General features: G+C 39.8%; 1 protein-coding gene across 4 annotated transcripts in view; it reads right to left on the bottom strand.

Annotated features, from left to right (window-relative positions):
* The window catches only part of CCDC148 (coiled-coil domain containing 148), a 314,500-nt gene that overhangs the window by 148,218 nt on the left and 139,101 nt on the right, over positions 1–27,181 (bottom strand). For all 4 annotated transcript variants that reach the window (XM_051849517.3, XM_051849516.3, XM_051849521.3 and 1 more), the window contains one exon: positions 20,946–21,152. In XM_051849517.3, the coding sequence (XP_051705477.3) occupies positions 20,946–21,152 (207 nt within the window). The remainder of the gene's footprint in view (positions 1–20,945; positions 21,153–27,181) is intronic.

Raw genomic sequence — 27,181 nt, 5'->3', positions numbered from 1 at the left:
TTTCTAACAGAAAAGCAGAAGGAAGGAAGAGGAAAGAGGAAGGGGGGAGCGAAATCACCTTCAAGAAGCAATAACATAGAACAACCCTTGTCTAGGCCATAGAGGAACAGTTTTCTTAATTTTTTAATTCCATTTTTCTTAGACTAAACAGGAGAGGTAGGAGGAAGAGGAGTAGGAGAGTGGGTGAGAGGGTGGGAATGGTGGGAAGAATTATGATGTTCCTAATATTTTTATGAGATACATGCAAATAAAATCTTCCAAAAATTTTGAGCACATAAACTTTTCAATTTTTTTCACCTAGAGATAGTTCATTTGACATAGTGTCTAGGAAATGCAAAGGCATGAATATTTTAGTCTATGCTGTCTATCCTTATGTTTTATAGATTTTAGCTTTTAATTTTTATTCATACAAAGCAGTCAGATTTCATGTCTTTCATAGATATAATTCTAAGAAGATACCATACATCCTTCTCTTCCTCCCTCCCTCAAACACCCCTTACTTCCTTCTTTTTTCTGCCATTAATTTTGGTAATAACATTTCAATTCACTTTATAATCACAGGCCACTAACAATAGTGTTCAGTGAAAAACAGAAAAAACACTGTTCCACAGAAATAGAGACAGGGGCTTTAAACAATAACCAAATCATAAGAGGACAGTTTTCATTCTTCTATATTTTTTGTATTCTGTATTAATTACTACAAATCAGAAAACATGATATTTGTCTTTTTGGGACCAGCTTATTTCACTAAGCATAATGGTCTCGAATTATATCCATTTTGTTAGAAAAGAGGATTTCATTTTTTATGGCTGAGCAGTGCTCCATTTTGTGGGTGTGTGTGTACACATTTTCTTTATCCAGTTGATGGACATCTGGGTTGATTCCATACTTAGCTATGGTGAATTGAGCTTCAATGAGCATAGGGGTTAGATAACTCATATGCTAATTTTATTTCATTTGGGTAAATTCCCAGGAGTAGGAAGGCTGGGTCATATGGTATATCTATGTCCAGATTTGTGAGGAGTCTCCATTCTGTCTTCCTTGATGGTTGTACTGGTTTACAATCTCACCAACAGTGAATTAAGGTACCTTTTCCCCTCACATTTTTGTCAGCATTTATTTTTTGATTTTTGGATGATAACTATTCCTGGAGTGAGGTGAAACCTCATTGTGGTTTTTATTTGCATTTCGCTAATGGCTAGCGATCCTGAACATTTTTTCATGTCTGTTAGCCGTTTGTATTGCATCCTTTGAAACATGCCTGTTCATGCTTAGCCCATTTCTTAATTTTTTGTTTTGTTGCTGTCTTGAGCTCTTTACATATCCTGGATATTAATTCTTTATCAGTTGCATAGTTCACAAATATTTTCTTCCATTCTGTCACTTGCCTCTTTATTGAGTGTTTCCTTTACCATGCAGAAGTTCCTGAGTTTGATGTAATCCCATTTGTCTACTTTTGCTTTTACTGCCTATGATTTTTGGAGTCTCATCCTAGAAGTCCGCCTATGCCAATGTCTTACAGAGTTTCCCCAGTGTTTTCCCCTGGCAAATTGAATCAGGTCATAGATTTAGATCCTTGTGATTATTTTTTTATATAAGGAGTAAGCTCAAAGTCTTGTTTCATTCTTCTGCATGTGGACATCCAATTTTCCCAGCACCATTTGTTGAAGAGACTTTCCTTTCTCCAGGGATTGATTTTGGCTCATTTGTCAGAGATTAGTTGGTTGCAGACATGTGGATTAATTTGTGAGGTTTCTATTCTATTCCTGTGGACTAGATGTCTATTTTTATTGTACCAGTACCAGGTTGTTTTGATTATAATTGCCCTGTAGTTTGTCTTGAAATCTTGTATTGTGATGCCTTTGGCTTTGTTTTTGTTAAGATTGCTTTAGCAGTTCAGGGTGACTTGGGTTTCTATATGAATTTTAGCATAATTTTTTTCTGGATCTGAGAAAAGTGCCCTTGGCATTTGATTGAAATCACATTGAATTTGTAAATTGCTTTGGGTGGTATGGACATTTTTCCTATAAATCATTTTGAGTTAATTTGGTGACATGAAGTGTGTATTGATGCTGATTTATGCTTGTGTGTGGATATTCAATGGTTCACATAATTTTTTAATGACTACCCATTTTCCATTGAATTAGCTTTGCATCTTTGTTAAAAATCAGCTGACTTTTGATGTGTGAATCTATTTCTAGATTCTCTATGCTGTTCTACCAGACATATTTAAAATTTTTAATAGCCTGTATTTATTTTTAACTGGTATTAAAAATAACTGGCTTTCCAACTCCAAATTGTGACTTTCCCTCTTATCCAGTCCTTGAGATTGTGGCTGCCTGAAGTTTTATTGCCTAAAGTCACTGTAAAATACAAACATCTATATTCTAGACCAAGTATCTTCATTTGCAAAACATCTTGTGGATGTTATTATGACTTGCCACTGAAATATAAGGCTCTCATTACAAAGAACATTAAAAAATACAGCCTCTTTTAAACTTTACAAAATAGACCCCATTGCTAACAAATATGCTTTAAAAATGAAGACATTTTTAGAGTAGGAATACTTGGAATATTTTACTTGGAGCTAATACATAGATTCATCAAGTCTCCAAACCCTGAGGAATTTCAATTAGCTACCTGCCAAGAGCCACAGATAGCACAATATAGCTGTTTAGAGGAATGCCATCTGCTGCTGTGACCAAAAATCACTCTGGCATTGAGCCTCTGGTTGCTCAGAGCTCTCTTCCCTCTGCTGATAATATATCCATGGTCAACCACAGGGAACTTCTCTGTGAATGCCCCCAGCTGCAGAGACTCTAGAGAAGCCAGTAATGCAAGGAACTCATCACTGACACTAATCATGCTGATGGTGCATGGCACAGTTGACCCCACCAAGACATTCAGGAAGAAATGCCATAAGCTGGCAGAAACTAGTGAATCCTTGCCAATTCCTTTGGTACAGTGGACATCCAAGTTTCTCCAATTATAATGTTTTTCAACTCTGATCAGGGAAATGTGTTATGTGGGGATCACTAATGCCCAAGAAGCAACCTGCTATATCCCCTATTACCAAGGACATACCCCCTGAGATGATCTCAGAAATAAGAGTAAACTACATTTGTGGCCACTGATAGACTGTTAGGTGGTGAAAGCATTTATTTTCCTCTGCATATAATCCTTTGGGTCATGTGACTGATAGATACACTTTTTTTCTTTTTTTGTGGTCAGCCTGCCCTAAAGGTGATCTAATACAGAGCCTTTGTGCCAGCAGGATCAATTCCAGCTTGGACCAGGACAGGGATGAGTCATCACTCATTCTGGCTGCTGCTCATTTTTGACCTGCACTCAGTAAGCAGGTCAGTTAGAATAGCATAGCAGGACCCTGACATCATCTGCGGCAGTGTTTTTAGTTGCACACAGCAGTTATTTTAAGCAAGGAGTACTAATTAACTGAATTTCAGATAGTTCATAAAATCTTGGAAGGGGCAGAAAAGCAAGTTCTGGATTAAGCATTCAAAAGTCACACCCAGAACAGCATATCCCAGAGCTGGTCTGGTAGTAGCTATAATACTGTGGCATAAATGGGAAATTGCTGCCACCACCATTCACCCCAGATCACGATGCCTCTGTTTGGGATCACACCAGCAGAATGAATCTCCATGCTATGTTTGTCTCTTCACACAGCTTTTTTTTTCTTAATCTTATTTAAGTTACACGAGTTTCATGTATTTAATTTATATAGATTTAGGAACATAGTGATATTCACCCTCCCTCCTGCCCATGCTCCAAACCTTCCTCCTCCTCCCTCTCACGTTCCCATTCTTAGTTTTTACAAAGATCTGTTTTCAGTTTACTTAATGATCATATAGTTAACCCTACACTAAGTAAAAATGTTCAACAGACAGTATGAAGAGGGGGAAAAAACCCTGTTCCTCAATGGAGAGACAAGAGCTGTAAACAATCAGCAAATCTCAAAATGTCCATTTCTCTCCAATATATTACATTTCAGGCACTATATTAGTTATCTCGGATCAGTGAAAACATATGATATCTATCTTTTGAGAACTGGCTTATGTCATTAAGTATAATGGTTTCCAGTTGCTTCCATCATGTTGCAAAAGACAGGATTTCTTTCTTTTTTTACAGCTGAGTAGTACTCCATAGTATATGTATATATACCATGATTCCTTTATCAGTCAATAATTGATGGATATCTGGGTTTATTCATATCTTAGCTGTTGTTAATTGAGCAGTGATGAACATGGGGATATGGATAACTCTTTCATATGCTGATTTCTTTTGGTTTGGATAAATTCTCAGGATTTGGATGGCTGGGTCAAATGGTAGGTCTATATGGAGATTTCTGAGGTATCTCCATACTATCTTCCACAGTGGCTGTACCATTTTACATTCCCAACAACAGTGGATTAGGGTACCTTTTTCCTCACATCCTCGACAGCATTTATTTATTGATTTTTGAATGAGAACCATTCTAATGGAGTGAGGTAAAACCTCATTGTGGTTTTTGACTTTCATTTCCCTGATGGCTAGTGATCCTGAGCATTTTTCATGTCTCTGTTGGCTATTAGCATTTCCTCTCTTGAAATATGTCTGTTCAGGTCCTCTGCCCATTTCTTAACTGAATTTTTTGTTTTGTTGAGTTTCTTGAGCTCTTTATAGATTATGGATATTAATCCTTTATCAGTTGTATAGCTTGGAAATATTTTCTCCCATACTGTTGGTTCCTTCTTCACTTTGCTGAGTGTTACTTCTGCAGTGCAGAAGCTACTCAGCTTGATGTTATCCTATTTGTCAATTTTGGCTTTGATTTACTGTGTTTCCAAGGTCTATTCCAAGAAGTCTTTGCCTATGTCAATGGCTTGCAGAGTTTCCCCAATGTTCCCTAATGATTTGATGATATTAGTTCATAGATTTAGGTCTTTGGTCCATTTTGAATGGATTTTGTAAAAGGTATAAGGTAGGGATCTTGTTTCATATTTGTGCATGTGGAGATCCAGTTTCCACAGCACCATTTGTTAAAGAGATGTCTTTGCTCCAGGGGTTGATTTTGGCTCCTTTGTCAAAGCTAAGTTGGTTGTAGATGCATGAACTGATATTTGGAATTTCTATTCTGTTCCAATGGTCTACAAGTCTGTTTTTGTGCCAATACCAGGCTGTTTTGATTATAACTGCCCTGTAATAATTCTTAATCAGGTATTGTGATACCTCCACCATTGTTTTTATTGTATAAGATTGCTTTAGCTATTCAGGGTCTCTTGTGTTTCCATATGAATTTTATCATTTTTTTCTAGATCTGCAAAGAATGTCATTGGTACTTTGATTGGGATCGCATTGAATCTGTAAATTGCTTTTTGCAGTATAGACATTTTGATATTGATTCTTCCAATCCATGAATATGAAAGAATTTTTCCATTTTCAATGTCATCTTCTATTTATCACTTTTGTGTGTTGCAACTTTCATCATAGAGATCTTTGACCTTTATTTAATTCTTTTTGGAGCTATTGTAAATGGGAGTGATCTTTAAAAGTTCTTTCTCAGCCATAACATTCTATGTGATACAAAAGCTATTGGTTTTTCTGTGTTCATCTTCCATCCTGCCACTTTACCAAACTCTTCTATGAGCTCCAATAGTCTCTTAGGGGAGTATTTTTGGATCCCCATATATGGAATCAGGTCAACTGCAAATAGGGATAGTTTGATTTCCTCCATTCCAATCTGTATACCTTTGATTTATTTTTTTCTTGTCTCATGGCTCTAAAACTTCCAGGGTTATGTTAAATAGTAATGGTGAGAGTGGGCATCCTTGCCAGGCTTCGGATCTTAGGGGGAATGCCTTCAGCTTTTCCCCATTCAGTGGGATGCTGGCCATGTGTTTGTCATAAATTGTCTTGATTATGTTGAGGAATGCTCCTTCTAAACCCAATTTGCTTAAGGTTTTCATCATGAAAGAGTGTTGTATTTTATTAAATGCTTTCTCTGAATCTATTGAGATAACCATATGGTTTTTGGTCTTCAGTTTGTTAATGTGATGTATCACATTTATTGAGTTGTGAATGTTGAACAATCCCTGCATACCAGGGATAAATCTCATTTGGTCAGGGTGAATGTTCTTTCTGATGTGTTGTTGGATTCAATTAGCTAATATTTTCTTGAGGATTTTTGCATCTATGTTCATTGGGGTTATTGGTCTACAGTTCTCTTTGTTGTATCTTTTTCTGGCTTAGGAATTAATGGGATGTAGGTTTCATAGAAGGAGTTTGGGAGGATTCCCTCCCTTTCAATAGTTTTTAAATAACTTGAGAAGAATTGGAATTAGTTTTTCTTTATTTCTGGTATTATTCAGCAGTCTTCACAGAGTTTTACCATTTGTTTTCATTACTTTGGCCATCCTATGTCTAGGTTTGGTTTTCTTCATGTTTATCCATCTCAGGGTTTGCTGAACTCCTTTTAAATACAGGTTGATGCTCTCCATCAGTTGTACTACTTGACTCTTCATTTTCTTTTTTGAGAGTATAATGACACATAATAAACCTTTTACCATGTTCTATATTTCTCATACTCTTATTCTGGTTTTGATTTTACTGTTTTCTCTTTATAAATATTTTTTCTGGACTTTTCCTTCTAGGATGTCCCATTTTTCTTTAATTTTACACTTTTTTAGCATTTTGACATATTTACTTTAAATGTAGACATTTATACATACACATATGCTATTTTTCTTGAAAGCTGATATTAATATCAGATTGAGATATTTAGGACAATGATCATAAAGTAGGGAAAGAAGAGTGTGTCATTTTACATGATATTATTCAGTGAACTAATTTAGAACTAAATACCCAATGTTATTATAGCTACACAATTTTTATGCTCAAACTTCCACAACAGTAAATATGTGACAACTGTCTTTCTGGGTCTGGCTTTTATCACTTATTAACCTGTCTTCAAGATCACTAATACTATCTCTACTATGTCCAGTCAGCTGCTAAAAATCCATCCAATGAATTCATAATTTAAGATATTTTATATTTCTAGAATTTCCATTTGACCCATTATGATATATTTTAATCTCTACTGAAATATTATACATTTTCCACCCATTTTGGCCATCTTTGCTTCCATTTTCTGTATCATAGTAACCATAATTATCTTGAAATTCTTATTGTTTACCTATAATATCTGGCAGATTTTGGAGACTTATATTTCTTGATTATCAGTCACTTTTACTATTGAATATTTGATCATTGTTGAATTCTGGACTTAGTGATATTTTGTAGAGATTCTGTACTATTTATTTTTTCTCTAAGCAGTGTTGAGTTTTAGGAAGCCAGAAAATCTCTCAAATATTGATAATGCTTTCTTTTAGACTTTTAAAGGTAGATCTGTTTCACTTTTGTCCATGATCCTAAAGTGCAGCCTCTACTCCTCAGTTTTCAGAGGTTTCTGGAGTATTCACCAAGATCTCTCCACTTTGGGCTAAAACTCCAATACCTAAAACTCCCCAGAATTATGTTCTGTGAGCTTTGAAATCTCAATTCAGTTCTGAGCCTTCTAGTAGCTGTTACCTGTTATCCTTTCAGCATCTCATCCTGTGCATTCAGAGCTTAGGACATAAGGCATTTTTATGCACATTTTGCAGGCTCTTTATCTGCTAAATCTTCATCTTTAGTGTCCTGTCTGCTATATCTCAGTTTCTTTGCAGCACCAGCTCCAGTTTCTCTGCTTGGGTTATGTTTCTCCCCACCCCATATTGGAAAATGAGCCTATGACATCTGGGGTGGTTATGGGACTCAAACTTAAAGCTTCACTTACTTCAAGGATCTTATCCAGGCTCTGGTTTTCCAAAGCCTACAAACAATTTTTAAAATATTTGTTCAAGTTTTGTCACTGTTTAGTGTGTGAGAGTGAGTCTACTATCAACCACTCTTTATCTCTAGAGTGGGAGCTCAGAAATCTTCTTGAATTAAAGAATCATTGAAATCAGACTCGTGGAACCTTCCTCTGAGTCTGTTCTCCAAAAATAAAGGAGGATGAAGTCTGTAGGAAAGGAATATATCGGAAGGAGATGATGCAGTGGGAAGCTATCAAATGCAGAGGAGGGATTGAAATATTTATTCAAAAAAGTATCTTCTACCTCAACTTCAGCTGATTTCTCTAACTATCGTGGCTTCTTGGGGTTTACACAATGAAGGGTCAAGGAGCACAAAACCAGGATGAAGTGAAGAGAATTAAGTGCCTGGAGATTGTATTTATGTTTGCAATATGCCTCAGTTTTATAGGTAGCCAAATTTTATTTTAAACTACATCAGACATCTAGGGTATTCAATATTGACAATCAAGTCTTGTATTTCACTTCTTAATGGCTCTGCACATCATATACTGGTTTCTACAGCAAGCTTCTTAATAAGGTAAAAAGAAGGTGGTGAAAATAATGTTGTACTGGGAGGTATTGAGAACAAAGGGGGAAAAAGCCTGAGGCTCATACACTTCAACAAAATATACTGAGTACCCATCATGCTCCAAACACTGAAAAATCCAATGCTAGGGAAAGACGGAAGAAACTGATACCAAGATGAATAGGTAGGGTTCCTGCTTGTAGATGCCTTAGGGCCAAAGATTTTTTTCTCAGTGTGCCATAATCACAATCACTAGCACCCAGAGTTTATGCGTAAGGTGTACATAGTGGAAACGATTCAGGGAGTAGGATCTAAATTATTGACACATGCAAGGAAGTTTGGCCATTATTATAAGCAAAGTAGTGCCATTGAGGAGTTCTCATCAGGGAATGGAATAATCTAAATTTCATCTTAGATGAAGCGTTCTTCCTGCAACTTAGGTAACCAGGATGTTAAGCTTAGGCACTAGGGGATGATTCAATAGTTTAGGAACCATGGCCAGAGCCCAGTGGTAGATAGGAAGGGGTAGATAGTTAACAGATAAAGTTTTCTAAAGTTGGTAAGTGCCTATAAGGATAATGGAGAAAAGAAAGTTAAATTTCAAGAAAGAAGTATAAATTTACCCTGGGGAAAAAGATTTCCATTTTGAATGTGAGTTTGAGGCCTCTGTAGATTTCTAAGTTGGTACAATCAACCTATAGCTAGAAATATGAGATTCAAGAGAGAACTGTTTGGGGATTGCGGAAAAGATTGGAGAGCAATTATCATATCAAAGTAAGTAAAATCATGGTGGTGCTTGGCGGCAATGAAGTAAGGAAGAGCAAAGAGCACAGAGAGAAACATGAGGAAATACCATGGATTTAGTGGGTGGAAAAGGAGAAGTATACAGGAAGACTAAGGACCACTTTAAGAGTCTGAGGTAGTAAACAGTGTCAATGAGTAGAGTGATCAGGGCTGGTGCTGTGGTGCAGTGGGCTAAGCCACCTGTAGCACTAGTATCCATTATGGGTGCTGATTCGAGTTCTGGATGGTCCACTGCCAATCCAACTCCCTGCTAATGTGTCCAGGAAGGCAGCAGATGACGGCCCAAGTGTTTGTGTCCCTACACCCACATGGTAGACCTGGAAAAGAGCTTCTGGTTCCTGGCTTTGGCCTGGCTGCTGCAGTCATTTGTGGAGTGAACCAGCAGACTGAAGATTCCATCACTCCCTTCCTCCCTCTCTGTTCCATGCCTCTCTGTAACTCCTCCTCTCAAATCCTTTTTTTTTAACTTTTATTTAATGAATATAAATTTCCAAAGTACGACTTATGGATTACAATGGCTTCCCCCCCATACCGTCCCTCCCACCCACTACCCTCCCCTTTCCCACTCCCTCTCCCCTTCCATTCACATCAAGATTCATTTTCGATTATCTTAATATACAGAAGATCAGCTTAGTATACATTAAGTAAGGATTTCAACAGTTTGCTCTCACACAGAAACATAAAGTGAAAAATAATAGATGATTTTTTTTAAATGATGATGAAATCAGATCAGACCTATTGTCATGTTTAATCCCAGTGAGAGTCAAGTTGGGAGTTGATAATTTCTTTTTTTTTTTTTTTTACAGAGGATCAGTTTAGTATACATTAAGTAAAGATTTCAACAGTTTGCACTCACATAGAAACACAAAGTGAAATATATTGTTTGAGTACTCGTTATAGCATTAAATCTCAATACACAGCACATTAAGGACAGAGATCCTACATGAGGAGTAAGTGCACAGTGACTCCTGTTGTTGACTTTACAAATTGACACTCCTGTCTATGGCATCAGTAGTCTCCCTATGCTCCGGTCATGAGTTTCCAAGGCTATGGAAGCCCTCTGAGTTCTCCGATTCTTATCTTGTTTAGACAAGCTCATAGTCAAAGTGGAGGTTCTCTCCTCCCTTCAGAGAAAGGTACCTCCTTCTTTGAAGACCTGTTCTTTCCACTGGGATCTCACTCTCAAATCCTTTTTTAAAAAAAAGTGTAGAATAATCAACAGAGAAAAGAAGTAGAGCAGTACAGTGGAATCAAGATGAAGATTGTTGACTGTCTTATGTGACATGGAGGTCACTGGTGACCTGGGGGAGAAAAGAGAATTGCGATGGGCTGGAGAGGTCAGGAGACCTAGCAACAATTCTGTAGATTATTCTTTCAAGAAGCTAATTTCCAATGAAAGTGTAGAGATAGGGACTTCATAGGAGCTAGAGGATGGCTGAGAGTCAAGAGAAAGTTTCTTCAGCTAAGGAAGACAGAACCGATGTTGCTGTGGATTTGTTTCTGAGGGGAAAAGTGTGGTGGGAGCAAGAGGCGTGGAGTCACCACACAGACCCCGGAAGTTGGATGAAAGCAGGCCTGAGGCAAGCAGCCTGCAGATTCATTTATTTCAGTTGCTACAGCAGCTTATATAGCCAAGGCAGCCAATCTGGTCAAGGGGCAGTCTATTCCCTAACCAATCACACCCTGTTGCCAGCAGTTTCTGAAGCCATTCAATCACAGCCTGTTGCCAGGCAGGCTCCACTATCATGTGGTTTCCGAAACCATCCAATCACAGCCTGTTGCCAAGCAGTTTCTGTTGCCAGCGGCCATCTTGGCATAGCCTTCTCATTCCACCACAGAACCACATTGACAGGCAGATGGCAACACTACACAATGTAATAAAGGCCAAAATAAAGAAAGGAGAAAATTGGTAGAAGCAAGTTTCTATTGTCATTAAATGGGTCATAATTCTAAACATCAAGCAGAGGACTAGACTTGTATATGGGGGATGCATCCCACTCTTTGCCCAAAGGAAGGTTAGGGACTGTAAGAGGCAGAACATAGGCTGAGGCAGAAAGGAATTCAGGGAGTCTTCTACTCCTCAGTGACGTACTGTCTAGATAAAGCAGGGAGTGATGTGTGTAGTGAGAGTGTGGGAATGAGGGGGTATGGTGTTGGGAAAGGGTCTCAGAGCCATAGAAGCTACAGGGAAAAATGGGAAAAGTAAGGGCTCATGTAGCACTGGGAGCCTAGATGACATGGATACCCAATTTTTTTAAATTATTTATTCCAAAGGTCTAAGAGTCAAAGGGATCACATAAACAAGTCTAGTGTCTGCAAATACTAGCTGATAGAATCAAAAAGGGAAAGAACGATCCAACAAGGGAAGCGGGATACACAGCAGACTCATAGAATGGCAGATGTCCTAAATAGCACCCTGGCCTCAGAATCAGCCCTCGAGGCATTCGGATAGGGCTGAAGAGCCCATGAGAGTATTTTAGGCATGGAAAGCCAAGACACCCTGGAAAAAAAAAAAAAGAAGACCTGAATGGAAGATCTCTGCAAGTGAGATCCCAGTGGAAAGAACGGGTCATCAAAGAAGCAGGTACCTTTCTCTGAAGGGAGGGAGAACTTCCACTTTGACTATGACCCTGTCGGAATAAGATCAAAGTCGGCGAACTCAAAAGGCTTCCATAGCCTAGGCAACTCATGACTAGAGCCTAGGGAGATTACTGATGCCATAAACAAGAGTGTCAAATTGTTAAGTCAACAACAGGAGTCACTGTGTACTTACTTCTCATGTGGGATCTGTCCTTAATGTGTTGTCCAATGTGAAGTAATGCTATAACTAGTACTGAAACAGTATTTTACACTTTGTGTTTCTGTGTGGGTGCAAACTGATGAAATCTTTACTTAATATATACTGAATTGATCTTCTGTATATAAAGATAATTGAAAATGAATCTTGATGTGAATGGAATGGGAGAGGGAGCAGGAGATGGGAGGGGTGTGAGTGGGAGGGAAATTATGGGGTGGAAGCCATTGTAATCCATTAACTGTACTTTGAAAATTTATATTTACAAAACAAAAAAATAAAAAAATAAATTATTTATTCCAAATCTGAACTATCAGGTCATTCCACATTATGGTCCTTCTTGGGGTTAAATATAGTTTTTTTTAAGATTTATGTATTTATTTGAAAGGCAGAGGAGGAAAGAAAAAAATTTTCCATTTATTGGTTCACTGCCTAATTGGCCACAATGGCAGAGCTGGGCCAGGCCAAAGCCAGAATCTGCAACTCCATCTGGCTCTCTCATATGAGTAACAAGGTCCCAAATACTTGAGCCATCTTCCCCTGCCTTCCCAAGTACATTATTATGGTGGTGGATTGGAAACAGTAACTACAATGGGCTATTTAATCCACTGTGCCACAGCAGTCTGGCCTCAAAGATGAGGATTTAATGCTGCTTGATGCATTAAGAAGTTAATATGGGCATTGGCCACTTATGATGTGGATATTTCCTCAATAGCATTCAACCAGCCAACATGGAAGCAAAGAAAATAAACTAAGAGACAGCTCTAGGAATTAGGTTCTCTGGTCTGATGGTGGAAAAACAGGAATGCAAAGGACCCAGGTGCACAGCTAACACAGAGGCTGAGACTGGATTCTGGCAGGGAGGGTGAGGGATATAATCTGGGAGAACCTGGGAGATCAAAGAGCAGGTTTGCAAGAGTTGTAGAATTAGGGGTCTCCTAATCCCCTCTGGTGTGAGGCCTAAATTACTCTTCTCGCAACAGCAACAGCTACTGTCAGAAAACCAAAATAAAAGAGTGTGTGCATTATTTCAAAATTCTTTTAATACTTTTCCTAAAAGACACAAATCATCTAAACCGCTCCCCCCCACCAAAAGCCCCTTTAAATTCCAAGACTGAGAACACAATTATGGTTAAATGTTTAATTAATGTTTATTATAGATAGCATATTAGCTATAGAAAGGCCAAATTTATGATACAACGAAGTAATACTTTTCACACTCTATGGCTCTAATATATAGCACATTGGAACCTACAATATAATAAATATTGTCTATTATGTGGCACGATTCTTGTATGCAAACCTGTGTGGAGCAAGATAATACTGGATTTCAAATTGAATGAGCTGGTATAAACCTTAGACAAGCCACTTTATCATTCAGGACTTGGCTTTCAGATTTGTAAAATGAAGGTTAGGTATAAATAACCAAGTTTCCTTCAGGTTTTAAAAATTAAAAGGAAAAGGAAGGAGGAAGGAGATGGGAGCATGGGCTGGAGGAATGGTAGGGTGAGAAGTATCACTATGCTTCTAAATCTGTACATACAAAATATATGAAATTTAATCACTTTGTATAAATTTTAAAAATGAAAAGAAAACAAGCATAGTCTACATTCTAACTGGAATTGATTGAGTGATCTCTTTCCTTTTATGATACATATTATAGTCCCAACTATAATTTATTGAGCCTCAGTCCCTCATCAGGAACAAAAATTCTAATGATAACATCCTCTCGAAATAGAATCCATTTTGCTACAATTTACTGTATGTCCCAATTGCTCCATTTTCTGTACACATTTATCCCTGGGAGGTTTCATTTCTGCAAATTCAGATATTGGTTCACCCTTACCTTAGTCCACTTTGTTGCTACAATAAAATACTTGAGGTGGGTAACTTACAAAGTAAAGTGGTCTTTTCGGCTCTTGATTCTGATGGGTGGAGGATCCAAATAGCAGGGCACCTGATGAGGGCCCCCTGACTGCATTAAAAAATGATGGAGAAATGGAAAGTGATCTAGGCATGTACAGAAAGGGTCAGACATGTGTGGTGGCCTCGTTTTAATCATAAACTAATCTTATAAGGGCTAACTCACTTCAAGAGAATAGCATTAGACACCTTCAAAGACTGTGCCCTCTGTGTCTAATTACCTTGCACTAGAACCCTCCCTCTAAAGGGTTCCTCTATCTGTCAACACTGCCACCCTAAGCCTCTAGCACATAAAACTCTTATCCAAATGACATCTGAACCACGTCAAGCCTTCTTGTATCCATGCCTCTGAGGAGAGTCAGCATTATGTTGTCTCCTGGGGCCACACCCTTGATTCAGCAGGTGGTTTCTCAGCTGCAACTTTAGCACATCTCAATTGAGATTTGTGATTGGGGATACTGTCAGAAAGTGCATAAAAAGCATCTCTTTGAATGCCCAACATACAGAAGCACTCAGTACAGTGCACTGAAAACCAGAATGGAGCATTCCTTTGGTCCCCCCATTCAGATTTTCTTCTTGTCATCATATAGAAACTCAGCACATTGCATGGTCCACTCCTGTGTTACAGAGCAGAGCCCGTGGTAACTTTAAGTCATAAAATACACATCCCTAATTCAAAGATCAAGTGTTCAGTTCCAAAGGATTTGTCAACTCCTCATTCTTCATTCAGAGATGGCTTTCCTTTTGTCCCCTAGATACTTATGCCATCAGGGTTCCAGGAGGGAGAGAGAAAATCGGAGGAGAGAGGTGGAAGAGAGGACACTGAAATTCTCATTGAAGTGTTGACTGACACTATCTTAAGTAAACCTGGCAGGTGGCTGATGTCAGCTTGCCCTCCCAACAGTTTTGCTGCCTTGACTGTTAGCTGGGCTTCTACTGAAAAATGCCTCTGATGTGGACCATGTAAATTTTCCTTTGACTAGCCATTTCTGCTCATCAGGTTCCCACTTACTATTTCACCTCACTGTTTTGGGGGTTCCCTCACCATTGACAGGAGTCTTATTGGTCAGAAAAATCTTGGGTGGGATATCTTTGACAACGATCCCTTGCTATGTAGCCAATGGTATCTTAAATAGAGCACCTAAAAGATCAAAAAGTTGTATTTCATTAGGACTGTGTAATTTCCATTTGGGTATAGAAAGTTGAAATATCACTTCCAGTTTCTTAACTGCAAAAAAAAAAAAAAATGCTGAGTCACCTATATCGGGACTTTTCTTAGATTTGTCAGAAAGCAGAAGTCATGGGGCAGCAAGGTAGTTAGAAACTTAAGATGCAGGAGAGATGCGATGTGAAGACAAGCTTACCTGTGGCAGACCACCGAGGAAGACGAGGCCACCAAAGCAGATGAAGAGATTGCAGCTGAAACTTCATAAGGAATAAATAAACTTGAATGATTTGAACAGTTTGGCAGAGCTTGAGCGTATAGAACCTTTAGAAGTCACAGACACAGGTGAATTTTCACTCATAAGCTTTCCTCCACAGATCTCACAAGACGCTCACGAGAAACAGCAAGGCCAATCTAGGCAAGAGGGAGCCTATGAGATGGGAACAAAAGCCTGTATCTGCTGGGGAAGACCAGCAAACCCATCAGGGCACATGTGTAGGCCCCTGCTGCTGGAGGAAAGGAATGGAGAAGCCCTCTTCTCCTGGAAGAGGAACAAGAATTGTCCTCAGAACGATCACCAAGGGCAAGAGTCAGAGTTTTTGTATCATGGGAAAAACAGCAGGATCACTGAGTAGACCCTAGTCCTAAGACCCAGGAAGATACCCCCTGCCTGTGGCTGACACTGCAACAGGGAAGCAGAATGCCAGTTCCCCATCAGACTAGCAAATGTCTACAACCATCTAGGGCAGGAGAAGCAATAAGAGTGTGGCAAGCTATCCTCTCGAATGCACAGACTCATGCCCACCAAAAGCAAGTAACACTAATTGACCAAAACTAGATACAACTGGTGAAAGGAAAAGTTGATATATCCATATAGTAGGATACTATCCAGCAATAGAAAGGAACAAACTATCAAAGTAAAGTAATATGGCTGAAACTCAAATGCTTTGTGCTAAATGATGAAAGTCAGCCTCAAAAGGCTACATTTTTATGACATGATGGAATGGCCAAAACCATATGGATGGAAAGAGATCGGTGGTGGTCAAAAACTGGTGGACTGCAAAGGCCTATGAAGGATTTTTGAGGGGTAATGAAAGGTTCTACATCTTTATTATATGTATATGTCAGGCCTTTTTCAAAACTCACAAAAATGAGGGGGTTACATATATATTATATCTCAAAGACACTTAAACAGAACTTCATCAAAATTAAGTTTTGTTCATCCAATGACATTATTAAGAGAGTGAAAAGTCATTGATTGAGAGAAAATAAAAGAGCTTGTATACAGAATACATAAAGAATATATAAATGAATAACAGAGAAGTAGACAACCCAATGTAAAAAAATAAGTGAAAGACTTGTGGACATTTTACGAAGAGGATACCCAAATGGATAATGAGCATGTGAAAAGATGTGTGGCCTATTTAAGTGCCCATGAGAACCATAACGAGGTACCAACACTCAGTCACCAAAGTAAAATTAAAGATTGGTAATTCCAAAGTTGGTGAAGATATGAGACAACTGAAACTGGTTGTAAACCTATTTTGACTGTTTCCTAATGCTAAATACACCTGAACCTTAAAGATCAAGTATTCTATTGAACTATCTAACCGAAATGAGTAGACATGTTCATGAATGTTCATAGCATCATTTTATCATAACAGCAAATCTGGAAACTGAAAATAGCCATGAACAGGAAAACAGAAATAAATTGTAGTATATGTTTACAATTAAATATTACACAGAAACTAAATGATAAATAACATGCAACAAGGATGAAACAGATACAATGAATGCAAGTACAAAGGAGTGCATATGATTTTATCTTTATGAAGTTCTAAAGTAGACAAAACTCATCTATGGTGATAAATTCAGAATAGTTGTTACAGGTTGGGAGTATTTACTGAGAAGACCCATGACGGAGCCTCCTGAGTTGCAGGAACTATTCCAAATCTTAGTCTCAGTGGTGTTTACATGGGAGTAATCCTAAGTAAAACTTCATCCAATAGCATACTGTGCACTTAACTACATGTGTGTTTACCTCAATGCAATATAACACACAAAAAACTTCATCACATTGCTCAAGAGCTGATGATAATGCATGCAAAATGGATAAATGCAAACTAGGAGTATAGTATAAGGACATGTCAAGGCCCCTGACTCCTGGGTTTCTTTTATCAACTTGCAGATGAAGATGAAACATGCATTAGCTCTTGGTAGATCAACACTGATGCAGCTTCTATTCCTTTTAGGTCCTAAACTTAGGCATTGTCAAAGAAACATGTTTCTGTTTTAAGGAGATGCAAGGAAGATATTTTTTCTGCTAATACTTTCGAAAATACATTATGTTTTTCCATGCAATTCATTTCTGTAGCATATTATCTGCCAGTTTACTTTTTCTATCAAGGGAACAAAAACGTCTTGTTGTGCCATTATTCTTGTGCCATACCATTTATCAGTAAATCAAGATTTGTATACTTTACCAAATATATGCTGTCTCAATACAATCTTTTTTTTTTTTTTTTTTTTTTTTTTTGACAGGCAGAGTGGACAGGGAGAGAGGGAAAAGAGAAAGGTCTTCCTTTGCCGTTGGTTCACCCTCCAATGGCCGCCGCGGCCATCGTGCTGCGGCCGGCGCACCACGCTGATCCGAAGGCAGGAGCCAGGTGCTTCTCCTGGTCTCCCATGAGGCGCAGGGCCCAAGCACTTGGGCCATCCTCCACTGCACTCCCGGGCCACAGCAGAGAGCTGGCCTGGAAGAGGGGCAACCAGGACAGAATCCGGTGCCCCAACCGGGACTAGAACCCGGTGTGCCGGTACCGCAAGGCAGAGGATTAGCCTAGTGAGCCGCGGCGCCAGCCAATACAATCTGTTTTTAATGGTCTCTGCCAACATTCCCAGGGAGGCCAAATCCACATCAAGCCTCTAGGACTCAGGCCCCTGCGATGGTCCGAGGGATGCAATTGCTCCCAACACAGCAGCTCCTCTCACTTCCTGTCATGCCATGGAGGCAGTTCCTTTCTATTTCCCGCAAGCATCAGACACCAGTTCTCAGCCCTTCCAACTACAGGGGCTGCTCACTAAGCTTTCCAAGCCACCCTCTAGGCACGTTTACTGGGTCTGAGGAAGAAGAAAACTTCATCCACATTGCAACATCTTATTTTTTTTTTTACTTTTATTTAATGAATATACGTTTCCAAAGTACGAATAATGGATTACTATGGCTTCCCCCACATACCGTCCCTCCCACCCACTACCCTCCCCTTTCCCACTCCCTCTCCCCTTCCATTCACATCAAGATTCATTTTCGATTATCTTAATATACAGAAGATCAGCTTAGTATACATTAAGTAAGGATTTCAACAGTTTGCTCCCACACAGAAACATAAAGTGAAAAATAATAGATGATTTTTTTTAATGATGATGAAATCAGATCAGACCTATTGTCATGTTTAATCCCAGTGAGAGTCAAGTTGGGAGTTGATAGTTTCTTTTCTTTTCTTTTCTTTTCTTTCTTTTTTTTTTTTTTACAGAGGATCAGTTTAGTATGCATTAAGTAAAGATTTCAACAGTTTGCACCCCCATAGAAACACAAAGTGAAATATATTGTTTGAGTACTCGTTATAGCATTAAATCTCAATGCACAGCACATTAAGGACAGAGATCCTACATGAGGAGTAAGTGCACAGTGACTCCTGTTGTTGACTTTACCAATTGACACTCCTGTCTATGGCATCAGTAATCTCCCTATGCTCCAGTCATGAGTTTCCAAGGCTATGGAAGCCCTCTGAGTTCTCCGACTCTTATGTTGTTTAGACAAGGTCATAGTCAAAGTGGAGGTTCTCTCCTCCCTTCAGAGAAAGGTACCTCCTTCTTTGAAGACCTGTTCTTTCCACTGAGATCTCACTCACAGAGATCTTTTGCCAGAGTGTCTTGGCTTTCCATGCCTGAAATACTCTCATGGGCTTTTCAGCCAGATCTGAATGCCTTTAGGGCTGATTCTGAGGCCAGAGTGCTATTTAGGACATCTGCCATTCTATGAGTCTGCTGAGTATCTCACTTCCCATGTTGGATCACTCTCCCCTTTATTTATTCTATCGGTTAGTGTTAGCAGGTACTAGACTTGCTTATGTGCTCCCTTTGACTCTTAGTCCTTTCATTATGATCAATTGCGAACTGAAATTGATCACTTGGACTAGTGAGATGGCATTGGTACATGCCACCTTGATGGGATTAAATTGGAGTCCCCTGGTATGTTTCTAACTCTACCATTTGGGGCAAGTCAGCTTGAGCATGTCCCAAATTATATATCTCTTCCCTCTCTTATTCCTACTCTTATGTTTAACAGGGATCACATTTCAGTTAAATTTCAACACTTAAGAATAACTGTGTATTAATTACAGAATTAAACCAGTCATATTAAGTAGAACAGACAAAAAAACTACTAAGAGGGATAATGTATTAAGTTGTTCATTAACAGTCAGGGCTATGCTGATCAAGTCACCGTTTCCCATAGTGTCCATTCCACTTCAACAGGTTTCCTTTTTTGGTGTTCAGTCAGTTGTCACCGATCAGGGAGAACATATGGTATTTGTCCCTTTGGGACTGGCTTATTTCACTCAGCATGATGTGTTCCAGATTCCTCCATTTTGTTGCAAATGACTGCAACATCTTATTAAGAGCTCACTTACACACAGTCCAGCAAGCTTGCACCTACATATCTCCTTGCAAACCCCTCTTCTACTTCATAATCTTGACTTCATATCTCATTGATGTGTAACGTCTAAGAAGCTTTCTACCAGTGTTAGATATTTGACAATTGGTTCTGTATTTTTGCCAACACTTTACTCTGGTACTCAGCATCTATGGATAGTGTTGGATGTTTTCATTAAAATTTCAATTGGGGGGGGGTGCAGGGCAGCGCTGTGGGTTAACGCCCTGGCCTGAAGCACCAGTATCCCGTATGGGTGCTGGTTCGAGACCCAGCTGCTCCTCTTCTGATTCAGCTCTCTGCTATGGCCTGGGAAAGCAATAGAAGATGGCCCAAGTCCTTGTGCATCTGCAACCATGTGGAGACCTGGAAGAAGGTCCACGTTCCTGGCTTCAGGTAGGCCCAAATCCGGCCATAGCAGCCAGATGGGGAATAAACCAAAGGATGGAAGACCTCTCTCTTTTTCTCTCTGGCTCTCTGTAGCTCTTCCTTTCAAATAAATCTTTTTTTTTTTTAATAGGCAGTGTTTTTGCCCTTGCTAAATTTTTTTTTTGACAGGCAGAGTGGACAGTGAGAGAGAGAGACAGAGAGAAAGGTCTTCCTTTGCCGTTGGTTCACCCTCCAATGGCCGCCGCGGCCGGTGCACTGCGGCTGGTGCGCCACGCTGATCCAAAGCCAGGAGCCAGGTGCTTCTCCTGGTCTCCCATGAGGTGCAGGGCCCAAGCACTTGGGCCATCCTCCACTGCACTCCCGGGCCACAGCAGAGAGCTGGACTGGAAGAGGGGCAACCAGGACAGAATCCGGCACCCCGACCGGGACTAGAACCCGGTGTGCCGGCGCCACAGGCGGAGGATTAGCCTATTGAGCTGCGGAGCCAGCCTCAAATAAATCTTTAAAAATAAATAAAACTTTAATATTAAAATTATTTATAATAACTTTAGGTTCAGGCCAATAAAATAAATTGACTATTTTTGATTGAGAAGAATGACAATTTCATAAAGTTCAAACTGTTTCATTCAAGATAGACTTAAAGAAACTGACTCTTAGGTCGGGTTTAAACAAAGAGGGAAAGTGCATTCTTCAGTGAATCCCCAGGCAAATACTGAAGTGCCTTCTGTGAAGCATCTTACCTTGGCTTTCAGATCAGCACACAACTCCTGTTGCCTTTTCCTGTCCTTGGCCAAGGTGCTTTCCATTTCATGAGTTGCACAAGCCTCTGCGAGGGTCAGCACAGCCCTCTGTATAAAGTCTTTCCTGTTCTTACGCCAATTTGACATCAGTATCCTTCGCTGCTCCCTAGCAAAGTGATATTGGTCACAATATTTCTCATGTTCAACCTGAAAAGACAACAGAGGGTAGACACTTATCATTAAAATGAACCTTTATTTTGTACCATTGTTATACAAATGAGTAAAATGAATAATAGCTAGTGACTTTTGAAAAACTGGGGGCAAACATCTTAGTAGTAAACCCAGAAACCAGGACCCAGATACCAGCTCCAGAGTGCTGAGCTTCTGGCTAACTGGAGACAAGACATTTTATGTTTCTAAATCCAAAGTTTTTTCATATCAGGTGGAGTCTGAGCAGGTGGTCCTTAAAACAACCTTCACTTATAAATAGCAATGATGCCATGAACATAAAGCAATATTTCCACTCATACAATTTTTAAAATAACCTATCTTTAGTTTTAATATTTTCACAGTTGCATCTGATGTCTATTTAACAATGTGCTAATTTACATAAAATAATTACAATAATCCTGAAGAATCGGTTTTACCCTTCACTGCTGAAACACTCAGACAATAAAATGACTAACCATAAATTACTGCAGTGATGCTTAGCGCATGCCATCAAAGGGAAGCAGAGGCTTAGAAGGAAGAACAGAAGTGCAGAGAGCCTAAGCGGGTGATACTGGAATGCTCCCCATATAAGCTGGCTTGTCAAGGTCAGAGCCATTGATGTAACTCAGTCTTCCATTGGCCAGTATAGCCTATACCTCTGAATTTGATACATTGTTTCAACCCTAGGTGGCATGAGAAAAGAAGCATCAAACAGGATAAGGTAGATACCACCTAAAATATAGTAGGTATGATTAATTAAGCACACAAAGAAGCTGATTATGGTCTCAAACCAAGTATATAACCTACTAAAATCTAGTCTATGAACTGCTTAGCTTTGTACTATAAAAGCAAAAATATTTAACATCTGTCAGACATTAGGAAAGGTAGCATAGTTCTCTGCAGCCCTATTCACAACAGCCAAGACATGGAATTAACCTAGGTGTCCATTGATAGATGAATAGATGAAGAAATTGTGGTACATATGTCTGATGGGATATCATTTAAAAATGAGTAAAATCCTGATAATTGCAACTAAATGGATGGCACTGGAGGTCATTAAGTTAAATGAAATAAGCCAGACACAGAAAGATGAACATCACATGTCCAATCTCATGTGGAAGTTTTCAGGAAAAATGTTGATATGACCTTAGAATAGTGATTACTATTATAATATATATTAAATATTAATATTATATGTATAATTATATACAATATGTATAATTATATATAATATATAATTATAAAGAGGATAGGAAGAGCAGAAGGAGGACAGATAGAGGGAGATTGGGTAATAGGTACCAAAACACAACCAGATAGAAATAGCAAGCTCTAGAGTTCCACAGCATGGGAAAGAGGGGTGACTATAGTTCACAATAGTATATGAAATACTGTATAAAGAACTAGAAGAAAAGAGTTGATAGGTTCCAAACACAAAGACAGAATCAGGAAATGGAAAGGCTAGTTGCCTGGTTTGATAGGCTTATGTTAAGTAAATATGTTGAAATATAGCACCGTAGGGGCTGGCACTGTGGCATAGTAGGCTAAACCCCCGCCTGTGATGCCTGCATCCCACATGGGTGCCAGTTCATGTCCTGGAAGCTCCTCTTATGATCCAGCTCTCTGCTATGGGCTGTAAAAGCAGTAGAAGATGACTCAAGTGCTTGGGCCCCTACACCTGTGTGGGAGATGTGGAGGAGGCTTCGGATTGGCTCCGTTCTGGCTATTGTGGCCATTTGTGGAGAGAGCCAGCAGATGGAAGACCATTCTCTCTGTCTCTCCCTCTCACTGTCTATAACTCTGCCTCTCAAATAAATAAAATCTTTAATAATAAAAAATATTGTACTGTTCCCTTCCAATAATGTGCCAGTATTAGATGTTAAGGAACACTTTAACATAAATGAGACAGAGAAAGATGGCAGCTGAGTAAGATGATCTGGTAGACATCTCCCTGCAGACATAACAATTTCAACAGCTTTAACCTATCAAGGCATCATCACAAAAGCCAAAGAGGCCAGGTGAGAGGCCACAGTGCCCGTTTGTAGTATAATAATAATGCATTGAAGAAGACAGGAAAGAATTTCCACGTCACCTCTCCCAGCTCCAAGTGGCACAGGGTAAAGAGAAATGTCTCCCAATTTGGGGAGAGAGGAAATTAAGTCCCGATCTTAGACTTAAAAACCAGTACCAGGGCTGCTAATGTGGAACCCAGAATAGACAGATACCCAGGGCCTCTGATCCTAGGCCAGTACTTTCAGACTGGGCCTCTGGACCCTCAGTAGGCAGATGGCTACAAGACTATATCTACCTTGGCTTCCCCAACATAAAGCAGCCACTGGGCAGTAGGGTGGGAACATGACTTTAAGACATTGCCTTGCTGAAAGGCCTGTGAGCATTTCAGACATAGAAAGCCAAGACTCTGTGGCAAAAAATATCCTACATGAAGGATCTCTGTGAGACCTAAGTGGAAATAAAGGGCCATCAAAGAAGGATGTACTTTTTCTCTGAAGGGAGCAGAGGACATCCACTTTGCTTATGGCCATGTCCAAATACCGATGGAGTCTATGGTCACAAAAGGCTTATATAGCCTTGGCAGTCCATGGCAAGAGCCTCAGGTGATCACTGACATCATAAATAAGAGTGTTAATTGTTAAAGGAACAACAGAAGTCACTGTGTACCTACCCCCCATGTAGGACCTCCATCCTTTATGAGTTGTACTATGAGAATTGACTGTAAATCTTGTTCTCAAACTGTACTCTATATGTCATGTGTGTGTGGGCACAAACTGTTGAAATCTGTGCTTAACTTGGAGTTGGTCCTCTATATAAAATCAAACTAAAAATGAACCATAATAAAGGGGATGGCAGAGGGAGAGGGAGGTGGGATAGGAGTTGGGGTGGGAGGGTGGGTTTTGGGGAAAGAACCACTATATTCCTAAAGTTGTATCTATGAAAAATGCATTCATTAAATAAAAACTTAAAAAAGACATTGCCTTGAAGCTCAGAGCTGGAAATTTTACAGTAGGATCCAACACCAAATGAAACACAAATGTCTCTATTTGCAGGCCAGTATTCACAGATGCACCTTCTAGATCTACCCTGCATCAGGCAGAGACTAGTGCCCTGATAGGATGGATATGTTCTGGCCTGTATCACAACAAGTCTCATGCAGGCCTTATATACACCCTGAGACTACTCCAGGCCTGGAGACTAGGAAATTCAGGAGTTGTCCAGCTTAGTGTCAGCCTGGATGGCCAAGAGACTACTACTCCCAGTTATCCCCCAACCTCAGGCACACAGAAAGGAGTAAGTCCTCAAATGGAGAGTGGACTAGGGAAATGAAAGGCTGTTTCAGGAGTTTGGCTTGAAGCTCAGTGCCAGTCCCACTGTAGTGAGACCAAGCACCATCTGGAAAGAGGTGACAAGCCTCCATCCCCAGGCCAGCACTCACATACTGAGCCTCTAGACCTGCCCCAACATGAGGTAGAGACCTACCCCTCGTAGGACAAATGAGGGTTTCAGCCTGAATCACCCCAGCCTGTCGCAGGCTTGACACATGTCTACAACACAGCACGAGGCCCTGTGGCTTTAAGACTCAAGTGAACCCAGCTTAGTGTCAGCCTGGGCAGTAAACAGACTTCTTTCACCATCCCTCTCCCAACCATGGACAGAAAACAAGGAGTGAGACTAGAATCACTGGGAAGCAGGGTACTGAAATGAGCACAGGAATGCATCTTGGATTTGGAAAAGATAAGACATTAGTAGAAAGATACTAATGATCCCTGTCCCCAGGTCAGCACCTACTAAAACCCCTTGACCTGCCCTGCTTCTGGGTGGAGACCTGGATCCCCAGTCAATTGGACTTACATCCTGGCCAGCATCTCCTATGATTGTTACAGAAGCCTTGGGCTACAAGTCCACCTGAGCAGAATGCAGAATCCCATAGCAAAGTGGGTCATGGTCCTATACTGTGCCATGCTGGTCCTTGTGGGCAGTGGGCTCAGGGTATAATATAACTCTGGGATATATGTGGCTAAAAGCCTGTTCACTCATTCCTCTCCCAACCTGACCACACAGCATAACATGGAGAGAGTAATTGATTGCTTGGGGGATGAAAAGCTAAGCAGGTACTCAAACATTGCATGGGAAAACCTGGCTGAAGTAATGTAAATTCATATATTCCTGCTGGACTTTGGCCCAGTGCTACTGGTGCCTTAACCATGTAGTACCCATGTGAACCCTCCAAGTCTCCAGCCCCATAATCCCACAATCCCAGACCTAGAGGATTCAGGCCCAATGCCCGTGTGACACTGAACCATGCCCTACAAGCTGCTATTGAGACAGCATATACAGCTGGGTCTGAGAGAGTGCCCCCCATGCTCCCACTCTTGATGTCAATTCCTGTGGAAGAAGCTTCGTTGAGACTATATTATAGCATCCAACTGGAAATAAAGCCAAAATAGCCTACTAGTCATCTGACAACAAATCTCAGGAAAAAGTCATGTAGCACAAAAGCCACTCATTGAAAGCAACAAAAACAACTAATCTACCAGATATACAAAAATCAATGTAGGGACAGAAGAGGTAGGAAAACTAAAGCAGTACGATGCTCCCCAAAGGAATACAATAATGCTTTAGTAATGGATTCCAAAGAAAACGAGATTGATGAAATGCCTGATAACAAATTCAACAGAATAATCATAAGGATGCTTACAGAGATACGGTAGAATCCAGAAAATAATACATGATATGAATGAGAAATTCAGCAAAGAGATAGAGGTATTGAAAAAGAATGGCTCACATTCAGAAATCTACCAACAATAAATGCTGGAGAGGATGTGGGGAAAAAGGGGCACTAACCCACTGTTGGTGGGAATGCAAACTGGTTAAGCCACTATGGAAGTCAGTCTGGAGATTCCTCAGAAACCTGAATGTAACCCTACCATTCAACCCAGCCATCCCACTCCTTGGAATTTACCCAAAGGAAATTAAATTGGCAAACAAAAAAGCTGTCTGCACATTAATGTTTATTGCAGCTCAATTCACAATAGCTAAGACCTGGAACCAACCCAAATGCCCATCAACAGTAGACTGGATAAAGAAATGATGGGACATGTACTCTATAGAATACTATACAGCAGTCAAAAACAACGAAACCCGGTCATTTGCAACAAGATGGAGGAATTTGGAAAACATCATGCTGAGTGAATTAAGCCAGTCCCAAAGGGACAAATATCATATGTTCTCCCTGATCGGTGACAACTAACTGAGCACCAAAAAGGAAACCTGTTAAAGTGAAAAGAACACTATGAGAAACGGTGACTTGATCACCCCTTGCCCTGACTGTTGATGAACAACTTAATATGTTATCCCTCTTAGTGTTTTTTTTTTGTTTGTTACTTAATACTTTTGGTTGAATACTGTAATCAATACACAGTTATTCTTAAGTGTTGAAACTTAACTGAAAAGTGATCGCTGTTAAATATAAGAGTGGGAATAAGAGAGGGAAGAGATGTGCAATTCGGGACATGCTCAAACTGACTTACCTCAAACGGTAGAGTTAGAAACATACCAGGGGATTCCAATTCAGTCCCATCAAGGTGGCATGTACCAATGCCATCTCACTAGTCCAAGTGATCAATTTCTATTCACAATTGATCATAATGATAGGACTAAGAGCCAGAGGGAGCACATAAACAAGACTAGTGTCTGCAAATACTAGTTGATAGAATAAAAAAGGGAGAGAACGATCCAACATGGGAAGCAAGATACACAGCAGACCCACAGAATGGCAGATGTCCTAAACAGCACTCTGGCCTCAGAATCAGCCCTTACGGCAAGCGGATCTGGCTGAAAAGCCCATGAGGGTATTAGAGGCATGGAAAGCCAAGACACTCTGGCAAAAAAAAAAAAAAAAAAAAAAAAAAAAACCTAAATGAAAAGTCTCCACGAGTGAGATCCCAACCAAAGAAGGAGGTACCTTTCTCTGACTACGAACTTGTCTAAATATGATAAGAGTTGGTGAACTC

Source organism: Oryctolagus cuniculus, chromosome 3 (assembly GCF_051225735.1).
Source record: "Oryctolagus cuniculus isolate XC-2025 breed Fujian yellow rabbit chromosome 3, ASM5122573v1, whole genome shotgun sequence".
NCBI classification, from domain to species: Eukaryota; Metazoa; Chordata; class Mammalia; order Lagomorpha; family Leporidae; genus Oryctolagus; species Oryctolagus cuniculus.
This window is presented reverse-complemented; position numbering and strand designations above follow the sequence as displayed.